The 26,061-nt window shown below is 35.1% G+C and overlaps 1 protein-coding gene and 1 long non-coding RNA gene across 7 annotated transcripts in view; one reads left to right on the top strand and one right to left on the bottom strand.

Moving 5' to 3' along the window:
* The window catches only part of PPP1R3A (protein phosphatase 1 regulatory subunit 3A), a 46,981-nt gene that overhangs the window by 14,455 nt on the left and 6,465 nt on the right, over nt 1-26,061 (top strand). For 2 of the 5 annotated variants that reach the window (XM_072783408.1, XM_072783409.1), the window contains exons 2-5: nt 17,855-17,913; nt 18,024-18,148; nt 20,070-22,330; nt 24,300-24,322. In XM_072783408.1, coding sequence (XP_072639509.1) covers nt 17,855-17,913; nt 18,024-18,148; nt 20,070-22,330; nt 24,300-24,321 — 2,467 coding nt within the window. In that variant the 3' untranslated portion in view covers nt 24,322. Of the gene's footprint in view, nt 1-17,854; nt 17,914-18,023; nt 18,149-20,069; nt 26,053-26,061 lie in introns of those variants that run through there. The other 3 variants (XR_012010601.1, XM_072783410.1, XM_072783407.1) reach the window with 3 other exon arrangements.
* LOC140608624 (uncharacterized) overlaps nt 4,162-26,061 on the bottom strand; it is a 43,742-nt gene continuing 21,842 nt past the window's right edge. For both annotated transcript variants that reach the window (XR_012010602.1, XR_012010603.1), the window contains exons 3-5: nt 16,761-16,904; nt 6,854-6,961; nt 4,162-4,470 (exon numbers count right to left, since the gene is read on the bottom strand). This is a non-coding gene — a long non-coding RNA (uncharacterized lncRNA). The remainder of the gene's footprint in view (nt 4,471-6,853; nt 6,962-16,760; nt 16,905-26,061) is intronic.

The following is a 26,061-nucleotide window of genomic DNA, read 5'->3' on the forward strand; positions in this document are numbered from 1 at the left end:
TTATCAGCATTATCCACAAACTTATGTTTAAACTATTACATGGCAAATTCTGCCTTTTTCAAAACCTCATTTCTATTATTTTTACTTCAAGACTATTTCTTGTATAGGATCCAAACTACTAGTGTCCTTTGCAATACACTTTATGGTGCTTGCATTTGTAATAATTGTTTGGATAATATGCTACAGTACAACTGGAAAATGTTTTACTAGTCCGGGACTAAATACTAAATCTTTACAGACAGTATCAGTTTTATAATGAGAAATATAGCTGTTAAAGTACTAATGATGAATGTCTCTTACCCTAAACAGCATATAGGTTTCTTTGTAGTTAAAAAAAAATAAATAAATTTAAATGCACTGAAGTATGGGTAATCCCCATGATGAATAAAAATTGTTTTATTAACCTAACAGTAGCAGAAGTACAATCTGTGTAAAATTTACATTGATACTAGCCTGGTTTGCTTATGTATACCTTCTTTTCTCCCCACCCCGCAGAAACTCTTAATAGCAGAGTATTTTTACTGAAGGGCTTAATTTCACACTAACCATACCTTCATGGAGTAAAAGCCAGTGTAGAATTGTAGTGTAAACCGGTGTTTCTCCAGCTTGACAGCACATAGGAAAGGGAACAATAAGCCACCCAGATGCAAGCCCCACTAGAGAGACTGAATTGGGTTAGGGCAGGGCTCAGGCACAGGTATTTTTAAAAATGCTCCCCAGGTGATTTTGATGTGCCCCAGGATTGAGAATAACTGGTATAAACAAAAGACAAAAACAAAGGTGTTCTGAATTAATTTTTTTTTAATTGGAAATCACTTACTCTCAGTAAGTACCAAAAGAGTAATACTATTAAAACGAAAAGAAAATTAGTAAACCTAAACGAAATAACACTTTTGCAGGAACGACATGTTAGGTTTGAGCAAGAGTAGCAACGTTAAGGACAAAGTGAATTGCTATTTAGAATGAGGTACACTTTTAAGAGTTTTAAAAGTTTTTCTTCCTGAAAAATGTATTTTATGATTCAGAAAATCAAGCTTTTAAATATGATCTGCAATCAAATCACAGGATCTGGTCTCCTTCCAGCCTGATCTCTCTTTATAAGCTCATCTATGTGCACAGCTGCTACTGCCTTCCCAGCTTCCCTGCCTTTCTTGAGTTTGGGATAGTGCTCCTATTTTTTTTTTTTTTTCTGTAGGACCCCATGCTTCCCCAGTCATGAATGGTACAATTGTGATTTTTAAACTGCTGGTTTGTATTTGTCTTTCTGTAGACTGTAAACTTTATGAAGGCAGAGTTTGTTTCATCTTGGTTTGTATTTGTGGTTCAACTTCTAGTATAATGCCTACAAATATTAAATATTTGTTGAATGAATACACACTGAGTTTTGTCTAACATCATTCTGAATTAGCATGATGTCCAATAGAAGGTCTGAGTCCGTTAAGCCCGCCTGATAAAAGGATTCTTCAGTGTTGACTGCAAAGTCTGCTGTCGCCTTGTTGAGAGTATGCAGAGGTCCTTGTCTTGGGCAACGCAGCCGCGTCTCAGCAGAATTTGGCTCTTGTACCAGACTCCTTCTGCAATCCCAGTCTGTGACCCAACGTCTTCAGTTTCTACTCCTTGCCTTTTGGTTCATATCTGGTTCTCAGCTACTCTTTCCCAAGTACCATATTGCTCTTGGACTGATCTCCAAACATAGTCTTATCTCATTGAGCTCTTCTTGCTTCATCTTCTTAGGATTTCCTGTTAATAAACTTTGTTCTATTTAATCAGGGATCTAAAGTCATCTTGGCATTGATGAGTTCCTCCCTGCTTACCTTATCTCTTCCAGCTTAGGCTCCAGAAAAAATAGCATAATGTTTGTACTGTCAGCTTCCTAAATCAGTTGGACTTCTTTCCTCGAATCTACATGGTCATTTGCAGCATTTCTGAATCTGCTTACATCTACTTCAGTCTAGAACCTAGGTAGGACCCATAACTGTTGGATGTTTTCTAGCATTTAGTACTGAAATTAACGTTAGCAAGAATATGAAGTATAATTAGCTGCTTGTGGTAATTACATTAATAAGGATTATTTATGTTAAAAATGATATTGTCTCCTATTTAAAGAGATTTAATCAAATAAAGTCTATGTAGGAAGTACCTAGGTGGCTTAGTTGGTTAAGCATCTGACTTTGGCTCAGGTCATGATCTCAGGGTCCTGGGATCAGCAGGAAGTCTACTTGTCCCTCTCCCTCTGCCCCTCCCCTTTCTCATGCTCTATCTCTCTGTGTCTCTGTCTCTCTCTCTCTCTCTCAAAAAAAAAAAAAAAAGTCCATGTAGGATCTCTCCAAGACCTTAAAGCTAGTAAAAGAATTACATTTCTAGGACATCATCCAAATTAAAAACTTTTGCACTTCAAATGACACAGTTAAGAAAATGAAAATACAACCCACCCTGGTGGCTTAGTCTGACTTCGGCTCAGCTCATGATCTCAGGTCCTGGGATCAAGCCCTGTGGTGGGCTTCCTGCTCACCCTCTCCCTGCTTCTCCCTCTCCCTATGCCCCTCTGGCCCCCAGTCATTCATGTCCCCCCCCCTTCTCAAATAAATAAATAGAATCTTTTTTTTCAAAAAAGACAACTCACGTAACAGGAGAAAATATTTACAAATTGTCTATCTAGTAAGTGATTTATATACAGAAGAATTCTTACAAATGAATAACAAAAAGACAACTCAATTTTAAAATAAGCTAAAGATCTGAATAGATGTTTCTCTAAAGAAGCTATTTTAATGACCTATAAGCACATAAAACAGGGCTCAACATCATCAGTCATTAGGAACATGCAAATCAAAACCACAGTGAGGTATCACTTCACACCCACTAGAATGATTATGATCAATAAGAGGTAATTTCCCTTCTTGTTGGCAAGGAAATGAAGAAATTAAAAACCTCATGTACTAATGGTGGGATTATAAAACGGTACAGCTACTTTTTAGGAAAATAGTATGACAGTTTCTCAATATGTGAAATATGGAATCACCATACCCCAGCAATTTCACACCTAGGTTTCTACCCAAGGGAAATGAAAACATATGTCCACACAAATGTAAGTGTTTATAGAAGTACTACATGTAAGAACCAAAAGGTGGAACAATCCAAATGCCCAACAACTGGTGAATGGACAAAGTGTGGTATATCTATGTAATGGAATACTACTGAAAGATATAAAGAAAATACAAATACATGCTACAACATTGATGAACCTCAAAACATTATGCTCTGTGAAAGAAGCCAGACATGAAAGAACACATATTACATAATTCCATTTGTATGAAATGCCCAGATTAGGCAAATATATGGAGACAGATTAGTGTCACTAGGGCTGGGGGTGAGAAATGAAGAGTGATCCTAAGGGACATGAGGTTTCTTTTCCAGGTACTGGAAATGTTTAAGATTAGATTTTGGTGATGGCTGCACAATTCTGAAAATATACTAAATATACTAAAAATTATTGAGTTGAACACTTAAAGCGGGTGAATTTTATGGTATATGTATGTGGATAAAAAGTTGTTAGCTTCAAAAAAACATTACCGATTTTGTATGGAGAAATGATTTAATGATAAATAAATCTGTAGGCCTATTGCAGAATTAGGGTATATGGAATTTAGAAATAGAAATAGAAATTCTCCTGAAATTTAGTAGAGAAGATGTTGTGTTTTACACAAGGTTAGAACAATAGAGTGGCAAGAAAATGAATATAGGTAGTATATAAAGTTCTACATGAAAGGGTATATTATAGCATAGTTTTTATACATAAAATGTGGATTAGGTTCAAAGGATACTTGAATGCCTTAGGTAATTCTGCTGTAGGAATAAAGAAAGTTTGATCCCCTCTTTATGGTATGTTAATTTAAAGACGGAACAACTTTCACTCAATTACATTTTTCTTATTGTTTCAATAGGAAATATGGATGTAAACTTCATCTTTTTGCAGAGTGCAAAATGCCAACATAATAATAACAGCTAATACTTATGGATTGGTTGCTGTATGCCAGACATTGAGTGGTTTAAATTCATTTCTTCATTTAATGTATTAAATTGGTATGAATACTCACTCTTCTTACTTGGTTTAATTAAGCTTTTTTTTTTTTTTTTTTTTTCCTGGTGTCTTCTCTCGTGGGCTTTTCTTGGCTCTCTTTTTCTCTGTCCCCTCCCACCTTCAGTATAAATGATACTATTCATGTTTCAGAGTCTCATTTCTTAAAAACAACCACTTTGTTCACGTTGTCCTGCCTTTAGCCAAAAACCAATTTGACATTGGAGAAATACATCAAATCAGATTTTATGCTGAGTTTTTACTGATTTATTCAAAATGCTCAAGTGGTTTGTATATGTAAACCTGCTTTAAATCCAAGCAACGTGGGCTGAAGGGAAGGAGGTCTTTGTGAAACGGTAGATTCCACAGGAGTACAGAATCTTTTGTGAAGAAATCTGCAACAGAGGACGCAAGAAAGAAAACAGTTCACAAAAGGTGTGGGTGAAGGGTGGCAAAGAAAACATGTAACACAAAACGTGGACATTTGTGAGGGATGCCTCAGTGCATTGCATTAATAATTTGCATATTAAGAAGTCATGAGTCTTCACGTTAATGAATCCCTAACTAGTCTCTGACACAATAGACTGAACCGTCCCTGGAGGAGTCATTATGGCCTATCATGTCAATGAGCCGCATATTAATGACTCTCTTACATGCTCATCAACAGGTAGCCTAATAGGCTCCCATTGAGTTCTTTTTCATTTGCTTTTTAAATGTATCCTCTCCTCCCTTCCTTTTGTAACACTATTGTGAAGAATTGACAAAAAGGTGCATTAAGATGATTTTAGTGTGTGACGTAAGTTCACAAAAGCATTAAATTTAGAAATAATGCTTTAAGTCTTACTCCTCTGCCTAGAAAACTTTTCAAATGCAGTTAAATACAAATCCAGTTGGATAATAGGGCTCTTATTTGGATTTTAACATAAACCATCCAACCCAATTTACCATATTTCTCTTCTCTGATATATCAATTTATGCTGTGATTAGCATAAGTAGAATAGCTAGTTTGGAAATATGTTTGTGAAACTGAATTGCTTGAAAATGGAAATGAATTATAACAGATTTCAGATCATAAACACTCATTAAATCTAAAAAGCAGTAGCTGATAGTATAAAAAATTAAAAATATAGAGGAAATAGCAGCCTTATATTAATTTCATAGTTATAAAGAAATGAGCTAAAAAATGACTTTATAACTTTTAAATTGAACACTTCAAGGTAGTCACAGGAAGCGCAGAGTATTTTAACTTTTCTAACTTGCTTTGAAATGACTTGACTTTTGTTGGTCCCAATAATTATATTTAAGATATCTGGTGGTTTTTTACGAACATAAAATCTACGATCTTCTATAAAAAAAACAAACAAACAAACAAACAAAAAAAACAACACTGAAGAATTGTTCTTCCAGTATTTCTACTGAATTAAATCCGATCTCTCCTGATTTACTCCAGATGAAGGAAAGAGTATTGACACATACTTGAAATTCTTTATCAGGAGATAGGAATGGGCAGAGGCTAGGGAAACAGTTGCAGAAGTTTCTTAGAATTTTGTTCCCCCAAAAAACACAAACAACCACTTGTAAACATTGCTATCTTGAGAAACAACGGAAGGTAAAGATGCTCAGGCGAGCAGCTTCAGGTTGGTGCTCTGACCTCATATTTGTCTCCCTCAGTTTAGCAATAATTCCTTCTGAGACGTGCTATTTTTTGAATGATGTTTTCAAAGTCTGGAAGTCTCATGGTCCTTTGTATTGACCCCATCTCCTAACCCTTCCAAACATACACTGGATATATCAATTTACATTTCAAATTACTTTTTTCTTAAAACTGTTTCAAAACAATATATAACACAAATGCTTTAGAGCTTGGATGTCAAAGCTCAGTATTTAACAGACCAAATAGGTTAGGCAATCTACTTACATGTAGATTCTACAAAGAAAATCAGAGTTTCTGTGATTGCAATTATGTGGCTCACTAGTCATGACTCTGTGAGAGTGACTTTTTACACACCCACAGATAAATCAACATCATTATGAAAAAAAGAATGCCTGCAGCTTAGTATCCTTAGGAAAAAAATACACATGGCAATACTTTGATAATTTTTGGAAAATGGAGATGGTATAAAACTCTTAGCAATTACTTTGCAGGAGAACTCTGGAGAATAAGGATGCCAGACTTCTGAAGCAGCAGGACTCTCAGCTGAACAATCACTAGTTTCTTGTCATCTACATACTCCATGGGTGACAATTACTTCCTTTAAGAACTCAAGTAAAATAAGGTCTTTGGGCCAATAAGTTTAAGAACTTTTTCTGATATCTCTCAGATGTGTATTCTTTAGTTTTCATAGTACTCATCGCTTAAAAACATTCACATTTCTCTTTCAATAGAATGTAACTGGCAGGTTGTGGCAGTCATCTTTTGAGCCAGGTTCACCTATTAGTCCTCTTCACTTAAAATTCATGGATTCTGCTTATATCTCGTCCCAAAGCAACCTACAAATTTTGGTTCACACTTAGACCTCCAAGAGTCTAAATTCTTCACTAGAAGCTCACAATGTAGTACCTCTTTAGAAAATACTCATTGCCACAAAATGGCACCTGCTGCCCAGATTCAATCACAGAATTAAATCTAAATTGTCTTTTTTGTCCTGATACCTGTAAGGTGAGGTGAGCAAGAAAAAATAGCACCCAGCAGTTTGACATGGCAAGGCAGATTTGAACGGGCAATCCTTAGTAGAAAACCAAGTTATGAAATGAAGAAACTTTGGAAAAGAAACTTACCAAAGGATTCCTCAACGAAAGTATGTTTTCCAGTGATTGAAATTTCTGTATCAAGGAGGCATAATATCATTGTTTTCAAGATCAAGCACTGAGGCAATGGGCAATGCTCTAATTGAGAAACAGAAAGAGGAAAAATTTTTAGGAATGTAGTAATTCGGCTTTATGGAAAACAGGAAAATGACTCAATAAAACCATCTGGCCCCTAATGTCATGGCATGTGCTTAGTTTCTTGAATGCTTGAGCTGTTCACTAGTGTTTACTCAAGGGGTTTCTGGTGTGCCATGGTTTCTGATTACATTTTATAAGTAATAAATGAGCTTATATGATAGGTATTATCCAATATATTTTTTTATCCCAACCAGTTGTGATACAAGTAATGTTCCATTATTTGAATAGTTTTACTTAGATATAAGTAAAATAATGTAGAAATGAATGATTCTGTAATCTTTATTACAAATAATATAAGATTAGCTTACAAATTGTGCAGATAGGATTTCTATCAATTTGAATCGATAATGCTGACCATTAGAATTTACCAAGAGCTTATTTTTTTACTATATTGCAGTTTTAAGTTAGTAGCTATTTCTATGGATTCTATTAGCATTTTTATTTTAAAAATATTTTAAGAAATTTCCAAATTAAACATTTCAAAATTATATTCATAGATACTCCTATTAGTTATATAAATATATAACTCCAAAACTGGAAGGCATATTATTTAATAGCAAAGCTGAGGAGGGCAAGTTCATTCCAATTTGAGCAATAGAAAGGTTGATGGGTGGTGGCCTCCAGGCTGTGTGGAAAAGGTTCATAGAGTTGAATCTGGTCTCAGCAAGCAAATCCCTTGATCTGTTATCAGTGCTTGCCATGGGTGCTAGAGAGAGAAGCCAGCATGAGGGTATTATATTTGATATCCCTAATCTAATCCAGAGCTTTTGCTTTAAAGATCAGGAATGTGATGCCCATAGAAACCATGATCCTCACCATATTAGTTATTAGTCTCAGATTCAGCATTGAAGGGAATATAAAGCCATTTAAATGTTTTGATGTTTTTTCTTTTTAAAAAGTATTTTACTTATTTATTTCAGAAAGAGAGGATGTGACAGAGAGAGAGAGAGAGAGAGAGAATGAGTAGAGGATGAGTAGAGGGAGGGTAGAGGGAGCACAGACTACGCACTGAGCAGGGAGCCTGATGTGGGCTTGATCCCAGCACCCTGGGATCATGACCTGAGCCAAAGGGAGCTTAACGACTGAGCCACCCAGGCGGCCCTGAGGTTTTTTTCTCTGAGATTACTTCTTGTTTCTTTCAACTCCTGTTAATAATGCAGAGTTGTCTTCATTTTATTGTCCTTTCTTTATTATCAAGGAACTGAATGTTATTTGTCTCTTCAATCTAAATTCCTTCTTTTTTATAAAATATTTTATTTATTTATTCATGAGAAACACAGAGAGAGGGCAGAGACACAGGCAGAGGGAGAAGCAGACTCCACTCAGGGAGCCCGATGTGGGACTCGATCCCAGGACTTTGGGATCACGCCCTGAGTCAAAGGCAGATGCCCAACCGCTGAGCCCCTCAGGTGTCCCAATCTAAATTCCTTCTGCATCATGCCTTTAGTTTTTTTTTCCTTAGATACTTCTGTTCACAATTAGAAATTTATCTCTTTAATTTGTTCTCTTTTGATCAAATATTTTGCTTCCGTTTTTGGTTTTACTCCTGATCAAGAGAAGACTACTGTCATTGTAACACCAAAGGAATAGATATTAAGCTCTAGTAGTTAATGTATTATGAACATTACCTCTCATTAAGTACAAGCTTTTGCTTTCCTTCGTCCTCTAATTCAGAAGTGGCTAAAAAAAAAAATAGAGTTCTAGAAAGTAAATTTTCAGGAAAATATCACCATGAAAATATGAAAATAAATAGTACACAATATGCAATTATTATCCGAGGAAAGCCTTTTCAGTATTTCTAGAGGTAACCATTTATCAGTGCCAATGCCAATGCTAGCACTCTTTTTAAGTGTCTTAAAAAAATCTCAAATGAGGTGATTTTTTTTTTTTTATTTAAAAGCTCTGCATTCATTTATTTTCCTGTCTTTCTTTAAGGCAGGAGGATAGAGGAAACAAAATGAGACCACAAGCTTTGAACGAAGAGAATAGGCTGAACTTCTTGAAGAGTTCAACATTTATTTAGTTTTTAGCTATTTATCTCAGAGTGAAAGGTGATCTCCAAGAATTTCAAGTTTGGTTCTCTTTGAGCAATGCTGAGCACTTTGAAGCAGTGTTAAAGAGACACAAATACAAGTCATGACTCACTTTGGCAATGATCCCTTCGTATGCCAACTTTTTTATTCCTCTTGGAACAGAGTCATACTTTTGCTGCCGACAACCTAATCCTGACATTTACCCTGAGCGGTTGGGTAATGCCATCACATCAGACTCAGGTTGTGTGGAACAGGTCTCTGAGAGGTTTCACTCATATTTTAAGAGACATATCAGCTTTTAGCACAATGGTATTACAGGACCTTGGGAAAACCATATTATTACTTATACAAACACGACTACATTTTGACGGTGTTAAAATTAACTCCAAAAGCAGAAGTGCCATGTACCCAGAAACTGCAGTAGTACAGTAGTATTAACACGGCGCCTAAATCCTGACACTGAATAAATAAAAGAAAGTATGGATTAACATTCCCATACACACTGTATTTGGAGAAGACACTTTTATTTTTTTATTTTTATTTTTATTTTTTTGGAGAAGACACTTTTAAATAAAATGTTATATTCACTAGAGATCTAGTGACTTTTCTTTGGAGGATGGTCCTCTGAAAAGGGCATCGGAAAAACAACCAAGCAAGTATGCTATCATGGGCTACAAACCTGACTCTTGAAATTAGGTCGTGAATTAAATATATGAGAGAATATAACGTAAACATTAAAAACTACATGGGACTTGGGTATCATGGTAGTATAGAATGTGTTTACCACATGTCACTAGTAAGAATGATAATAACAGTTGTGATAATAATAAACTTATTAAACACTTCCACATATTGAGAACTACGCTAAATAATTGCCTTATATTGGAAGGAGGCAATATTTTAGAGAAAATTGAGGCATAGAAAGGTTGAGTATCATCTGAGGTTACATGGCTAGTAAGTGCCTTAGTAAGAGGTAAATAACAGAAAGAATGAGATTTGCATCCAGGTCTTTCTACTCTTTTTCATTCTGGATTGACCCTCTGAGAGGACATTGACCTGGTGACCAAAAACTTGAATATAGTTCCAGTTTAGCTACTAGGTAGTGTGTGTGACTTCTGCCCCATAGTTTAACTGGGCTTTGGTTTCTCTCTCTGTAAAAAAATGGCACAGGACTACCCAAGTATGAGGCCTCTTATGGATCCGAGATCCTATGAACTGGAGGAATGTGGCACACAAAGTGAGAGAAACTCTCTAAAGTTACGTGAGGCTCAGAGCTAGAGTCTATAGAACTGACTCAAGTCTTGAGTGATAAACTGCTAACTCAGAAACACACATCATGGCTTTCCTGTTAATTTATTAGATAGATAAATTCAATTCAATTGAATTGAATTTCAATTCCTACCTTGTCAAGGTTTCAATTCCTACCTTGTCAAGGTTTCATCATTTTATTCTCTAAAGCACGTAGACTGGACTGTTCTTCCATGTATTTATTTTTTAAGTATATGCGATACACAGACAATTATTTTCTTTTGTGCATGGAGCTGCAGCCATTCTTACATAATTGGATGTGAGTTTCTGAAAAGTCAGAGACATTAAGGTGGCACTTCCGGATTCACTTTCCTGGATTCTTAGAGTGTCTTCCTGTAGCCCCGATATGAGCAGTTAGATCAGATGTTTTCAAACACTGGAGCATCTCTGAAGTTCTACTAAAAATGCAGATTCCTACTTTCCCCAGCAGACATGCTGATTCAGATCTGGTTTTGGGTCTCCAAAGCAGCATTTGTAATTTTCATTTAGGAGGTCATTTTTCTTTATTGGAGTTCAATTTGCCAACATATAGCATAACACCCAGTGCTCATCCCATCAAGTGCCCCCCTCAGTGCCCATCACCCAGTCACCCCCACCCCCTGCCCACCTCCCTTTCTACCACCCCTTGTTCGTTTCCCAGAGTTAGGAGTCTCTCATGTTCTGTCTCCCTTTCTGATATTTCCCACTCATTTTTTCTAGGAGGTCATTTTAAGAAGCAGTTAGGATTTAAGTTTGTGCCTCTTCAGCGGGCTGACACCAATCGATACCTTGAATTTTAATCTTTCATTCTTTAAAAATTGTACCTTAAATTTCTTGACATATTCAGAATGACTTTTTTTACTGATAAGGCATTTGTACATGATGCCTTAAGCTTAGAATTGCTGCTCCTCTCTTCCCTAACTAGTGTTGCTTCTTGTTGAGGTTTCAAGTTAGAGGCCAGATCCTCCTGGGAACTTTCCCTATCCCATCCTACATCCCACTGAGCACTTACTACACTTGGGGTTATTGCTTTATTTAGTTGTCTGCCTTCTCCACTAGTTTGTGAGCCCTTTGAGGGCAAGGGCTCTTTCTTATTCGTTGTGATGATCTAGCACAATATTTGGAAATTTGTAAGTGCTCAAATATTTGTTAAATGATGATTGATTGAGTTAATTAATATGGATTGCTATATATTTTAAGTTACTATTATATTTCATAAGGTTCATTATCAATTAGAAACCATTAATTTCCTCATATATTCAAAAACACATTATGATCTACTTGAGGCCACCACATAAAATTTCAATGTTATGTCCCATTTCTTTGAAGAGGGGGAATATTTAAATTGTAAAGATGATGCAAGCTTTTGTGCAATAATATTATGAGAGAAAAGAAAACAATAAAACCCGGGCATTTTTCATTCAATAAGCACTAATTTTCACTTCCCATTTGATCGAAAGTCCAAAGGCCTTCTAAGCCTAACACAGTTCCTTCAGGGAAACTCATTGCTCGACTTCACCCTTGCTTCTCCTCCTAAATTCTCTATTTCAGGTGATGCTACTTCCATCTTTTTAAATTCTCAAACTAGAACCTTCTGCATTAGCTCTTATTTCTCTCCACTCAAAAATGTTTTCTAACATTTCCTACTATGTAGTAGGAAAGCATGTTATGAAGTTACAGCAAACTAACAAGGAGTAGGGGGCCTGAGTTTGGGGCCAGAAGGGCCAACTAAAGCAGAAGAATAACTCTCCTCCCACTGTCTATCATTGAGGGAAGGGGCAATCTGCATACCTAGACCCAATGGACTCTGCACTGAGATGCATCACGTCTACATCGGGATTTGCAAATCTGGCCTCACAACAAAATCATCTTTGGAAATTCCCAGATCTACTATTCTCCATTCCCTTCCCACTCCCATGTGCAGATCTATTAATTTTAAACGTGCAGAGATAGGACCTGGTGCTTCTGGTATGAAAGGTGATTTGGGGAACTGTTGTTATATCGAGAACATAGAATTCATGTGATAAGGGAGGAACAAAGTAGCAGGGCACCTGAACAACTGAGATGCTTGAAGTTCCTTTATGAGCTTGATCTCTAGTTCCTTAGAAAATCATCTAGATAAAATTTCCAAATCTAGCAAAACCAGTAGGCTACTACCTTCAGACTGGCTAATAACTACTTAGAATGTTATGACATGAACAGTGTGGATGGGAAGGCATTTTATTTTTCTCCAGTGAAGATTAGAAGGAAACCCAGGAATCTAAGCATAACTTGTGGATCGATCCCCTGTCCAAGCATGTGAGATCAGGGAGGAAGGTGCTTCTCGTGAGTACCTCAGAAGCAGATCATCCAGCCCATAAAAGATCAGAAACCATGCGGCAGACTAATTCAACACCTTACTGACTTGTAGTGCAGGGGACCCAGTTAACTGTCAGATTTAGCTCTTTCTTTCTTAGGTCTTCAGAAGGAAAATAGTAGATTTCTAAATCTCATGAATGCAATCAAGGTCAGGCAGAGAAAGTCATTTGTAAAATTTATCTACAGGGAATTGGTGAATAAATTATATTGTTGCTGCATTAAAAGTTGTAACTCAGATTTGATTTGATCTCTTCTGTCTTCATTGCTTCATTATTTAGTGCCTGAAATACTGCAGTCATCTCATGGCTAGTGTGCCGGCCCTACCTGGCTCATCCTACCCAGGTTCTCCTTAGAGAAGTCCCTAAATGTACCTCCAGAGACTGGTTCTGAAGTAGCTATCTGACCATATCTCTCTTCTATTGAACTCCCTTTCTTTACCACCCTCCACAGTGGTCAAAAAGTGCATCAAGAATTCAGCCCCATTTTCCCTGGCATGCTAAGCCCTTTAAAACCTACTCAAAACCAAACCGATGGTTTCTAACAGGGAGGTTGGCTGGCAAATGGGTTAAATAGGTGATGGGGATTAAGGAGGGCACCTCTTGTGATGAGCACTGGGTATTGTATGTAAATGTTCAATCACCAAAATTGTATACCTTAAATTAGTATTACACTGTATGTTAATTAACTGGAATTTAAATAAAAACTTATTTTAAAAAAACTACTCAAACTCCAGTTCTGTTCCTTGGCATTCTTTCCTCCCAATACAATCCAAACCATCTGAACATCTCATTTCTGAATGGCTCTTTCTTTTGTGCTTTCTTACCCTCAAATCTTTTACCAACCGTTATTGCCTCTATCTGGAATGACCTTGGCATTCTTCTCTAATTGCCAAACTCCTACTTTCCTCAATAACTCAGTAGCTCAAAATGTTACTTCCTCTGTAAAAAATACCCTGATTCTCCTACAGAGTAACCTCCTTGTTTCTGTTCTCCTTTCTTTTTTCTTAAAGAATATGTATCATATTCCATAATTTATTATAATACTTATCACTTATAATGATAATAATTGCCTATTGACATGTCTATTTCCATCATTATATTTTAGCTTCCTAAAAGAAAGGCATTATTATGTGATTTAAAATGCACTGTAAATAAACTTTCTCCACAAAATACATATCTTTTTTATTTTTTAATTTCTAAGTTTATAAGATTTTAAAATGCTTAATTATTTGAAGTCATAATTGAAAACACGGCCCTGAGCTTTGGAAGGGGTGAAATTTTAAGCATTATGAGACAAAGAGAAGGGAAAAGTAGAAAGGATGCTGTGCATTTATTCAACAGCATTTTTTAGACCACTAGTATGGGTCAGGCACTGTGTTAGCCACTGGGAATACAATAAATAAGAAACTTCCTTGCTTAAAAAGGGATCAAGTAACATAAAAGGGAGAAGGGAGAGGGGAAACATTCAATAATGCTTTTTATTTCTATGATAATTGTGTATAGTTCTTGGCCTATCATCATCAACCATCAAGTGCTTTGTCTTTTTCCTCAATCTTTCTAAAGTTGTTTCAACTATACTCTTTAGATGTAATTGGTCATATATGACTGGCATTTTGAATTTCAGAGTGAGATTTTATCTAAAGACATCCTCTAATCTGAGCCAGAGAACAACTCATTTGTCTTAATAAATTATCTTACGGATTTAACTAGATATTTTAAATAATGTAATATGCATCTGCAAAACTACCATTGAAAACAACAACCAACTTCTAACCACTTCCTTTCCTCATCCCTTACCCCAACTTGCCCCACCTGATGTAACCATATCTTGAAAATCAAACTTTCTTGTTTATATAGCTTTTCAGTATATTCTCTTTTCCTTGTGTATATGTGTGTGTATGTATACACATGCAGTATATTGTATATATAAAATATATACATATATGTATATAAATACAAATCATTTTAGTAGTTTTAAAAACTTTTAATAAAAGTTCTTTTAATAAAAAGAACATCCTCTGATATAATGTTTTGGGACTATTCATTTAATATTATGTTACTAAGATTTATCCATATTGTGATATCCATATGTATGTATGTCTCTGTGGTGTATTAATTTTGAGTGCTATGTAATATTCCTTTTTGTGATATGCCATGGTTTTGTGTCTACTCTTCTGTTGATGGGCACTTGAGTTGTTTCAACTTTCTATACTTGATAGTAATTTTTATCAATTAAATAGATATTAAAATAATATCATCTTGTAATCTCAATTCACATTTTTCTGTCCTCTAACAATACTGTCTGTCCCTTTATGTGCTTACTGGTAGGCTAGATGAAACTTCTCTTCTATGAAATGTCTGCCCCTCTGATTCTACAAAAATGTTTGTGCTTTTTTATTGATTTCTAGGAGTTCTTTATATATTCTTTATTTTTTTGTGTTGATTTTGTGTAACACATGCATTTTCTCCTAGTTCGTAATTTATATTTTTCTCTTATAAATCTGTCTTTAAATGAACAAATTTTAAATTTCAATATAGTTAAACGGACAATTTTTTTCTTATTATTTAAGAAAAAATTTCCTACTTTGAAGTCTGTAAGATATTTATACACATTTTCCATTCAAGGTTTTGGGGTGCCTGGGTGTCACAGTTGGTTGAGTATATGACTCTTGGTTTTGGCTCAGATCATGATCTCAGGGTTGTGAGACACAGCCCACTGGGCTCCTTGCTTAGCCTAGAGCCTGTTTGAGGATATCTTTCCCTTACCCACTGCCCCTCCTTCCACTTGTGCACTCTCTCTCTCTCTCTCTAAAATAAATAAATAAATCTTAAAAAAAAATAATTTCATGGTTTTTGATATTTCAGATCTTAATCCATCTGGAGTTGATTTCTGAATATATGTTGTGCTAATTTCATCTTTTCTCATTGAATCAACTGTTTTCTCTATCTCCATTTATTGAACAATCCCTTATTATTTGCTATGTGACATACTACATTTGCCATATACCCAAGTTCTAGATATGTACAAATCTATTACTCAGCTCTGTCTCTGTACCAATATAACTATCTTTCATAACTAAAACTTCATAAGGTATCTTGATATCAGGCACATCAGATTTCTCCTCACAGCTACTTCTCAGAAATATTTCATCTATCTTTAGTCCTTTAGTCTTCCCTTTAAGATCATATTTTCAAATTTTGTAAAAAAAAAAAAAACTTGTGGAATTTTGATTAGAATTGGGATGAATCTGTAGATCAATTTGGGAGAGAATGCTTTCATATATCTTCTTCCTGTCTATGAACATGGTATGTATCTCAATTTTTCTACATTTTTAGTATTTCATGATACAATTTTATTCTGTTCTTATAGGAGCCTTACACATCTTCTGTTAGTTTTCTTCATAGATACTTAGTATAATATTTAAATTTCAAGTATTTCAGCTTCTCCTTCTGGTATTTATCCCTGAATCTAAGATTTTCCTCCTATATTTCTGTATTTACATGTTTTATAAGACACCAACATAATAATACACAGTTTAGTACCTAATTATTTGTCCCTCAAATTAGTTAAAAGCAAGTTTATTTCCTTTTGGTGCAATATTTTTTTTAAAAAATTGAAGTACCTTACAGAATTAGATAGAATAGAAAAATGATTGACAGTATTTTGGCTAGTCAAAAACAGAAGGCTTTAAATGGCTATGATTTTCCCTCTATAAATGAGATTTTTAACACTGTTATGGGGATAAAGAGGAAGCAGGAACAGCTAAATGATATTTAATGGTTTATATCTGTTTAAACTCCTTTATATCATGTATGTGGAAAAGAAAAAAGAAACATCAACTTGCAGTTGGATTCCTCAAAAATAAATCTTTGCATAGTTATTGGCATTAAACAATACAGATTTATAGATTAAGTCAGTATCAATTATGTAAATACTATATTTCCCCAATGATATTATGTTTAGGTAGAAACATTATTTTCTTTCATGAACCCACTGATTAATACCAAATATTTATGGTAAAATTAAAATTAAGCATATAAATATATACAAAACTGAATTACCTTCTTTTATAATCCAGAGGAAAGAATTTGCAGTTTTCTCATGACTTGTTGAAAAAGATTGGCTCTCCTGGGATTCGGATCAACATTATCCATGCAACAAAGAGTAGACTCTATTACACAACTGTATCAGCTATCGCCAACTCTCTAGATGCATTTTAATGAGGAAAAGTAGTCATTGAGAAAAGTCACTATAAGAAAATTCAGCTGAGACAATACAAGAAAATGTGGACACTGGGCCAATCATTTCTGATAGATTGATTTATGACATAACTATACACAAAGTGAACTTTTTCACTAACATTTTTCTTGCTGAGTGTCATGGACAAATTTAGTCTAATGATTCCACAAATAAACCTACAAATAGTACATTTGAAAGAAAAATATGCTTAACTTTCTTAATCACTATGCAGAAAATTATCATAAAGGAATTATAACCCAAATCATTTTAAAGAAAGAAAATATATGCTTTCATATGAGCAATCTGAAGTCTTGGTTGTAAAATTAGCCTGTGGCAATACACACATAAAGTCTTTGAACTGAGTATAAATTTAGCTGCCTTTCAGTTTTTAGTAAGTTTGTTTTTTTCTCCTTTCCTGAAGAGAGAGAGTTAATGTTATATTCATCCAACTGAAAGAATTCTGAGTAAAATGGAACACAAAAAAATTAATAATTGGAACGTTAAAAAGCAATTTCTATGACCACAAATGGACTGTCAGTTCATAAAACTTTATCATTTAAACCAAGAGAAAAATATTCTCACTTGCAAAGATTAAATTCATGAATGATGGAATAATAGGCATTTACATATATTTTTACTTTGGTTGTGTAAGTTTTAAATATAGGCAACATAATCTTATTTAGAAATGTGGCATTGTGGAAAGTATTTTTAAATTTTTCTGCTACTAATATTTACCATTGAATTATTCTAAGAGATAAAATTTTATTTAAAAACCATACAAAGTAATACAAGAAAATACTAAAGGTTAAATAGTATTTATTTGGCTTGTTATTCATTTGAATTTTCCTCTGTACAAAAATATTTCGATGAGGTAGTCTCAGAACACATTTACAACATTTTGTTTTAAATTTCACAGTAAGGAAGAATCATTAGCAGCATCAGAGGAGAATAAATTTGAGAATTCAAGGATTACAGGTAATATTTTTTTCATTTTTTTCAATTTAATTTTTATCAAAATCTGTGTCTTTTGTTAAAGCCCACAATGATAACAATCTTACAAAGATACAATTGTATTAACTTTGCAGACACCTATATCCCAACAATTGTTTGTTCTCATGAAGACAAGGAGGACTTGGAAACCAGTAATCAAAATGTAAAAGATGTAAACAGGGAACATGATGAACATAATGAAAAAGAATTAGAGTTGATGGTAAGTGTTCTGGTTGCCACGGCATTACAGACGATGAATCCATTTATGCTTCAAAGATGCTGCTATGCCTGCCTTTCAATAGTTTCAACTAATATAATTTGCAAATGTGAAAGCACAGCCTATTCTGTCCTTGCATCTCTAGCTTGATCAACAAGGCACTTTGATTTCGGTATGTTGCTTCTGGTCTCTGCAGTGGTAAATTAATAACATTCATTTCTTATCACTTTACCAGCGGCTCTGAGTAATAGTTTGTAGGAATTATAGAAGAGGTAGCACTACCCTGATGTGCATTTCTAATCTTTGTGACAAGTGTACACTTAGCATAAACTCATCTGTAAAATGAGAGGGCTGGACTAGATGATTGTTAGAGTCTGTCCAGCTCTTCAAGTCTGATTCTTGCATTTAGCAGCATTTTTTTTAACGTACTTCCATCTTTGTGAGAATCTCACAGTTCTATATCATTGGAAAGTATTAAATTACCAAATGAGGAGAAAAGACAGCCTGTGCTATATTTTTTAAACAGGAAACAAATTCAGTACTGTACAATTTAGTATTAAATTTGTTATCATAAATTTCACACTTGGTGAACATTCAATCTATTTGGAATTTTTGGGGGGATGGTTTAGATAGCATTTTTATCACAAAGGAAGAAATGGGAGTAAATGAGTCACATAATGCAATTTATCCTCTACTGTATTTGGTTGGAGCTCATATCATTAGGATACATGGATTCATAATCATCCAAGATTAAAATGACATTTGCCTCTTCAAGTGTCAGTGCTGAAACAGAAAAGAAATAGAGCTCATCTTTTCCCCCACATTTTCCACCTTTTCTATAGTGATATGGAAGCTGCATCACTAAAGTATGCAATTTACTTTGCTCCAACTTTAAGAAACTACAAAGTTGTCACCCATTGTGAGAATTCTCACCAGCTGAAAGTTAACATCGCCATTTTTTTTCAAACCACAGAATATAATGAAAGGGGCCTGAAAAATCACATACTTCACCAATACACCTCATTACAATGAGCAGGCTCAAATATAAAAGTTTGTTTAGAAGTTACTGAGATTGTACATCCAATAAATGAACAGGGAGCTGTAATTTAGATGCTAATTTGCTCCATGCTGACGTTAATGCATAAAACAATGAAGCTCTATAATAGATGGAAATACAACCAAATCTGTGGAACCCACAGGCATTGGCTTACAAGACAGCTGTGCAGTTGACAAGTAACATGAGCCTTATGTGAGAAGAAGGGGAAAACGTAAGATTTGCATATAATTATTGAGATCATGCAAATGTCAGTTATGAGGAGAAAAAAAAAACACAGGCATCTCACTGTTAAATCCTGACAGTTGGCATCACTGAAGAGCTCAAATACATTTGAGTACCAGTTGGCAGAGGGTCATTAAAACAGAATTTGCAGAGACATTAACTCCCTCACTTTTCTTTGAGTGACGTTTTGCTATTAATAGTTTGCAGAGGCTTTGCAGAAAACATATTAATAAGAGAAACTGTAATAGGGGCACCTACAGCAAGTGTAAATGCAGCAAGGGGCACCCAGGAAGCTGCTCTCTAATTGATTAGCATGGAGCTATCAATGTGTATATCCTAAGTGAGGAGAAAGTGCAATGACAAGCAAGAATAGTTGAATAATACAATGTGATATTTGGAAGCTAGGAAGGAGAGTGATTAATTTTGGTCCCTTTTCTTATTAATCCCATTCCCAAGTCATAGCCTACAAGGATCCCCCCAAAACATCCGGCTTCCAGAATTTATATAGAATCCACAAATGAAGTGAATCAAGAAAATCTACCAGTTAATTGCTAGCCCTGTTAGCGAAATCTATCTAATTCGTTTTGTATATTTACAATCATTTGAGCATTATCTGTTTTGTTTTGTTTTTTTTTATCCCTTAAGATAAATCAATGCTTAATAAGAAGTACTGCCTCCAGAGATGAAAAGAATACATTTGCAATAGATCCGGTCAATTTTCCAAATAAAGCTGAGGGGTTAGAGAAGAAGCAAATCCGTGGTGAAGTACACTCTGACTTGTTTAAAAGGCCTTTGTCTCCAAGTTCATCAGCAGAAAGCTTCTTAAAGGGAGATTTTTACTGCAATGAAAAATATTCCTCAGAAAATAAGTGTAGTCATCAACCTTCAGAGGAAATTACTTCAGATACAGGAGAAATCAAGCCACCATTGGGAGATACTAGTAGTGACAAATTAGTGCAATTACATATTGGCAGCAAACAAGTACTGGATGATAATGCTAATCCAGCCCAAAGGAGAGGCAGAGTACAAATATCTTGTCCCTCCTCAGATGAACTAGTCTCAGACAACCTTAATAAAAAAAGTGAAAGAAGAGCTAAGAAAATGGAAACAAAAGGCTTGGAAGGTTTAAGAAGAGATTTCCGTTTGGATTTCCATTCAGAAGAACCAATGGAAAAAGGATCTTCTAAGAAAGATTATGGCAGTGGTAAGGCTGAGGAGGAGGAGGAGCAAAGAATACATTTAGGTGTTAATGAAAAACAAAGCAAAGATTTTCATTCAATCTTAGACGACCAAGAAAGGAAGATGGGCCACTCTGAAATCAGTATGGAAGAGACAGGAACTAGTCACAGAGACGTAACTGTTCTGCTGAATTGTAAAGATTCCGCAATTCGCAACCAGGCAATCACAGCAGATACGTTTCATTCACCAAGGATAAGTCTAAGTTGGGAAGGGACTGTGTTAACTACTCCCGAGCGTGATCGCTTGACTAGTGAAGGCACTGCATCAGGAGGGATGCCTGGTCAAGTTTGTTCACCAAGAAATGGAAATGTTTTGAGGAATGATTGTCTTTTCCAAGTTAAAGAAGAGAAATCAGATTGGATTAATCCTGGAGATCAGAATAAGAACGCACAACAGAAACAAAGTTGGAATGTTCTAGAAAGTCAGAGAAAAGCAAGAGAGAGTAAGACAAACAGAACAGAACAGATCAAGGAACAAGCAGATTGTGAGGACGTGTGGGGGAAAAGAGATAACACAAGGAGTTTGAAAGCTACTCCTAAGGAAGAATTGTTTACCTGCCAAGAAACAGTGAGCTGTGAACTGTCTTCTCTAGCTGATCACGGTGTTACTGAGAAAGCAGAAGCAGGTACAGCTTATATAATTAAGACAACATCAGAAAGTGCTCTAGAAAGCATGTCTGCTAGAGAAAAAGCAATAATTGCTAAGCTACCTCAAGAGACAGCACGAAGTGACAGGCCCATCGAGGTAAAGGAAACAGCGTTTGATCCACATGAAGGGGGAAATGATGATTCACATTACACCCTTTGTCAACGAGATGCAGGAGGTGTAATCTATGACAATGATTTTGAAAAGGAATCACGTTTAGGTATTTGTAATGTACATGTAGATGAAATGGAGAGAGAAGAAACCATATCTATGTACAATCCCGGGAAGACACATGACAGGAAGAAACGTGGCATTGGAAATATCACATCTGTAGAAGAATCCTTACAGGTCATTACAGGCAATCAAAGAGCAGCCTCAGAACTGGATTTACACTTGGGAGTGTTACCAACAGACAAAAAGGCATTTCCAGAAAATAGAGATCATAAACAGGTCCAAGAATCATCAGAGAAAATGGATAGAGATGCTATTATTCATTCTGCTTCAAACTCAGACACCCACAGAGCTTCTCAGAATGACTCTCACGTTTCCAATCACCATGCTAAAGCCTCAGTGCCATCTCATGAACAGGCAATTGCTGTAGAGAATATAATTACTACCATGACTCTCCAATCTATTTCTACTAAATCAGAATATAATTGTAATCCAACAAGCGAAATCCAGGGTATTGAGAAGCACCCTCATCTTGGGTCTGTACCTGAAGAAGTTGCCAAAAGTTTGGGGATACAGACTTCAGGTAGTAGCAGAGAAAGATTTACAAGCCAGATTTCTCAACAAGAACTCGGTGTGGAAAAATCTCTACGGCCAAAGATTTTCGTCAGTGAAGCTGCTGAGAACGTGGAAGAGGCAAGGCGTGAAAATGAAGGATTAACCTCTGGACAATCACTGTGCTCTTCAGGTGACAAGGAATCTGAGAGCTCTGCTTCTGCTAGTGTCCCGGCCCAGGAAGGTCAAACTGAAAGCAGTGAATCTCTGCTTTCGAAATACACCAACTCTAAAGTACCGTATGTCCTTTTGTTTCTGATATTTCTTGTAACCATCTACCAGTATGACTTAATGATTGGCCTGGCATTCTACCTTTTGTCATTGTACTGGCTATCCTGGGAAGGGGGGAGACAAAAAGAGTCTGTCAAAAAGAAGTAACCTCACCACTATTATTATTTTCTCATAAAAGATAAGCTTTTTAGCCCCCAAACATTTGGATTGGTGAAAGAGGCTATTCATTGTTCAAAGAGCCAGTGCAGTTTTTCTCTTGAAGGATCATTTAAAAAGGAATGCGTATGAAGTTTGCTCCTTCATATAAGTAATTATTCTATATAGGACCATTATGTTTGGATCATTAAATACCTATATGAATATGAGATCTGAAGCACGTCAAGTTGAAATTAGGTACAGCTGTTGCTCCTTAGCAGGCTATGAAGTTGCAATGCTTCATGTCTCTTCACTACTTAAAGTGCCATTTCTTGCATTCATTTCTTTTGCAGTAAAGCTTCATTTTTTTTTCCCTGAGAGTATTTTTCCTTCTATGGTCTTTTAAAAAATAGATAGAACACGAACAATGGCAGAGGACTTTTTTTTGGGGGGGTGGGGGGTGTCTTTTGGTATTGACCATGAAACTTGCATTTATAACCTACCAGCACATTTTGCTAGATCAAATCTTTCAACTTTGATTTCATATTTTTAGCAATATCCATTATATTGAAATGCATAAACTTAAAGACCTTGTTTGCTTGAATAATAGTTTACACACAGATATCTTTTACCTGCTTTATGCCAACAAAGTCAGAGCACTCGCAAGCCAAATCTGACAAAGACTGAAACAATTGGGAGATATTCTTTCAATCTACAAAATTTTGGAGGTGGCCTTCTGTAAACAATGTTCTTCTTTTATAAGAAGAGAAAGTATAAAATAGCTAAACAATTTTAATGTCAACTATTCAGTTGAAAATTTAAGTTAAACGCTCCACAAGCATTGCTTCAGAATGATTTGTACCTATAAAGCATCAAGTATTAAATAATGATAATAATTTAAAAATTTTTCCAAACTATTTTACTTGGTAGTATTTTTTATCTTGCAACAAATTTTTAATCTTTTTTGTTATAAGATAATGAATTATTTCCCAAGATGCCTATACAGATGAAGGAATCATTAGTGATTGTTATATAATCATCAGGTAGTTAGATGATAACTGAAGTTTTTAGTGGGGAAATAAGTAGATATGGAAAAATGAATTTCCAGTATAGCAGTGACTTTGGCTGCTTCTATCATCTATGGCTAAGTATGTAAAATAATGCAACTAATCATTTTGGTCACATAGGGGGAAATACAAAGATTTTTATACAAGACTTCAACAACCATTTGTTAAATGACTGCTAGATGCAAAAATCATGTGCTCTGGTCTATGGCCCAGCACTTCCTTTGATACCCCGAATGGCAAGTTTTCAGGGAGGAGGCATAGGTATGTGGTTCGATACTTTTGACTTGGCCAGGAATATGGAAGAGAGTAACACTGAGGGAGTCCATTTGGGTGATTTCTTTTTTGTAGGTTCCTTCATGGAGCATGTAACATTGATCTTTAGAGAAAAAAGATAATCTATTTACCTGTAAAGGTAAATTCAATGAGTCAGACTTGCATATATCATCCCATACTTCTAAGAAACATGCATTTATAGAAAGAAAAAATGAGAATGAACCATTTAAACTGACTTTCATGTGGTAAATGATTTCCCTAATTTTCATTAGGTACACAACTATTTCTAAATTTCTAATTGTATGCTTGTCTCAAGTCCCATTGAAATTGAATGCTTGAGTTTAACTTTTTAGTTGAACAAACACAAACATCCTGAAGTAGAACTTAGGGCAAATATTTGATTGCTTAAGAAAGCACATTTTCATTAAATACAAGTGGAATACTATAGGCCATACCTAGAATACTATCTCTAAAATTGCTATCCTGATAATTTTGTTGACAGGTCTAAATTACACCGGAGTTAAGGTTAGTATTTCTTCAGATCTTAATGGCTTGGTTTTTGCATTCTACCTTTAAGAGTTTCGGTCAATATGCCATATCTTATTAATGCAAAGAACACTACATTACCTTATTAACACAGGTGCCCGAAATATAATTATTCCCTTATACATAAAAGAATGTAATTTCTTTTACCTCTTTTACTTGATTTTTGGTAACATTAACTTACTAAACCTTCTCCTTGTGTATTTGTAATATGACAAGAGACGTTTCAAAGAATTTAAAATATTTAATTGCGTACTTCTCTGCATGCAATGAAGAAATAATTGGTGATTTAACTGACTTCCCAAACATTTCTTATGAAGAATTTGAAATAAAGTCATAAAAACTTAGGAAACTATTGCTAGGTGGAGAGGTAGATTTTTGCAACCCATTTTGATCACAGCAGTATGATGAGCAAGAGAAATGGATCTCAGAAAGAACTGTGAGCCTTTGGCTAATAAAGGTTCAGCTGTGAATCATCATGACAAGGTAATCTTTATAAGCATAGTTGCCTTCAGCGTGTCCCCCCAAGTATTGGTTAAGGGCCAAAAGAGGCTGTGGCATGAAAATAAGCAAAGAGAACTGCATTGCACATCTGCCTCCTATAGTGGCTAAGAAATGTGATATAACTATTACTTTTTATTTTGCTGGGCTTCTGACCATTAGAAACAAAATTCTGAAAATTAATTGGCAAGTACAGGTAGTAAAATCAACTATCTTTAAAAAAATAACATCTGTCTAAGTCATCAATATCCCAATAGACTTTCCATGTAAAAGGAAATGAGTCAGTGAAATGACTCACCCTGCAGCATTTGAGAACTTTGGGTTAATGCAGTTGTATTTCCCTGCTGAGTTCTAAGATTTTGATAATGTAATAGTGATTGTCACCATTTTGTGAGACAAACAGGGTCATCTTTTACTTACTATCTTAAACCAGTCTGCTGGGTAATTGGAAAACTTAAAAATATCCAGACCAAATTTAGGGGAATAAACTACTTTATTTTTCCCAAATAGCATTCATGGCACTTTCTTAATAATTTTTTTCAGTCACGAATATTATTTCATACCACCAGGCTTGTTGCCTTTTGTATTAGGCTGACTTTCGCATACAAGTAAATCAAAAAGCATACAAACCAAAACAACAAAAAATTAGCAGGAGAACTAGTAAAAATGCAGGCAGGAGGACTGACATCCCCAGGGCCAGTTCATCCACTGATTTCTGTGATCAAGATCTCTGACCTTTCTTTCAGATTTTCACTGAGTGAATACAGAAATTGAACTATGCAATATGCACTGTCTTTTGTTATTTGAGTCCTGTCTCAGCCAGTTCTTGTGGAACTGAGGAATAGGGTCAAATTAGATTCTACAACAAGGTATGAAAGAAAAATGGGGGGGCCATGCTCTTCCAGTGTCTTCACAGTTGTACACATGTATGAAGAGAACAGCTAAGAAGGTTATATTTATTTAATTAAATTAATTTGCCTATTTTTCTATTTTCAGAAATAGTTCAATAAAAATCATAGCAATATAATCTACTTTTCATCTTTTAAAAATAGATTTGGTCATTAATCTATTTCCATAACTTTATCCAAACCTCTTTAAGCAGCAAATTAAATTTTCACTAGCCTAGCTTTGGACAATCATATGTTTTCAAGAAATGTCATCATTGTAGTATGCTAAAAACTTATTAAACAAACAACTCTTTAAAAAGTTCAGCATTTTTG

This window comes from Canis lupus, chromosome 18, assembly GCF_048164855.1.
Source record: "Canis lupus baileyi chromosome 18, mCanLup2.hap1, whole genome shotgun sequence".
Taxonomy (NCBI): domain Eukaryota; kingdom Metazoa; phylum Chordata; class Mammalia; order Carnivora; family Canidae; genus Canis; species Canis lupus.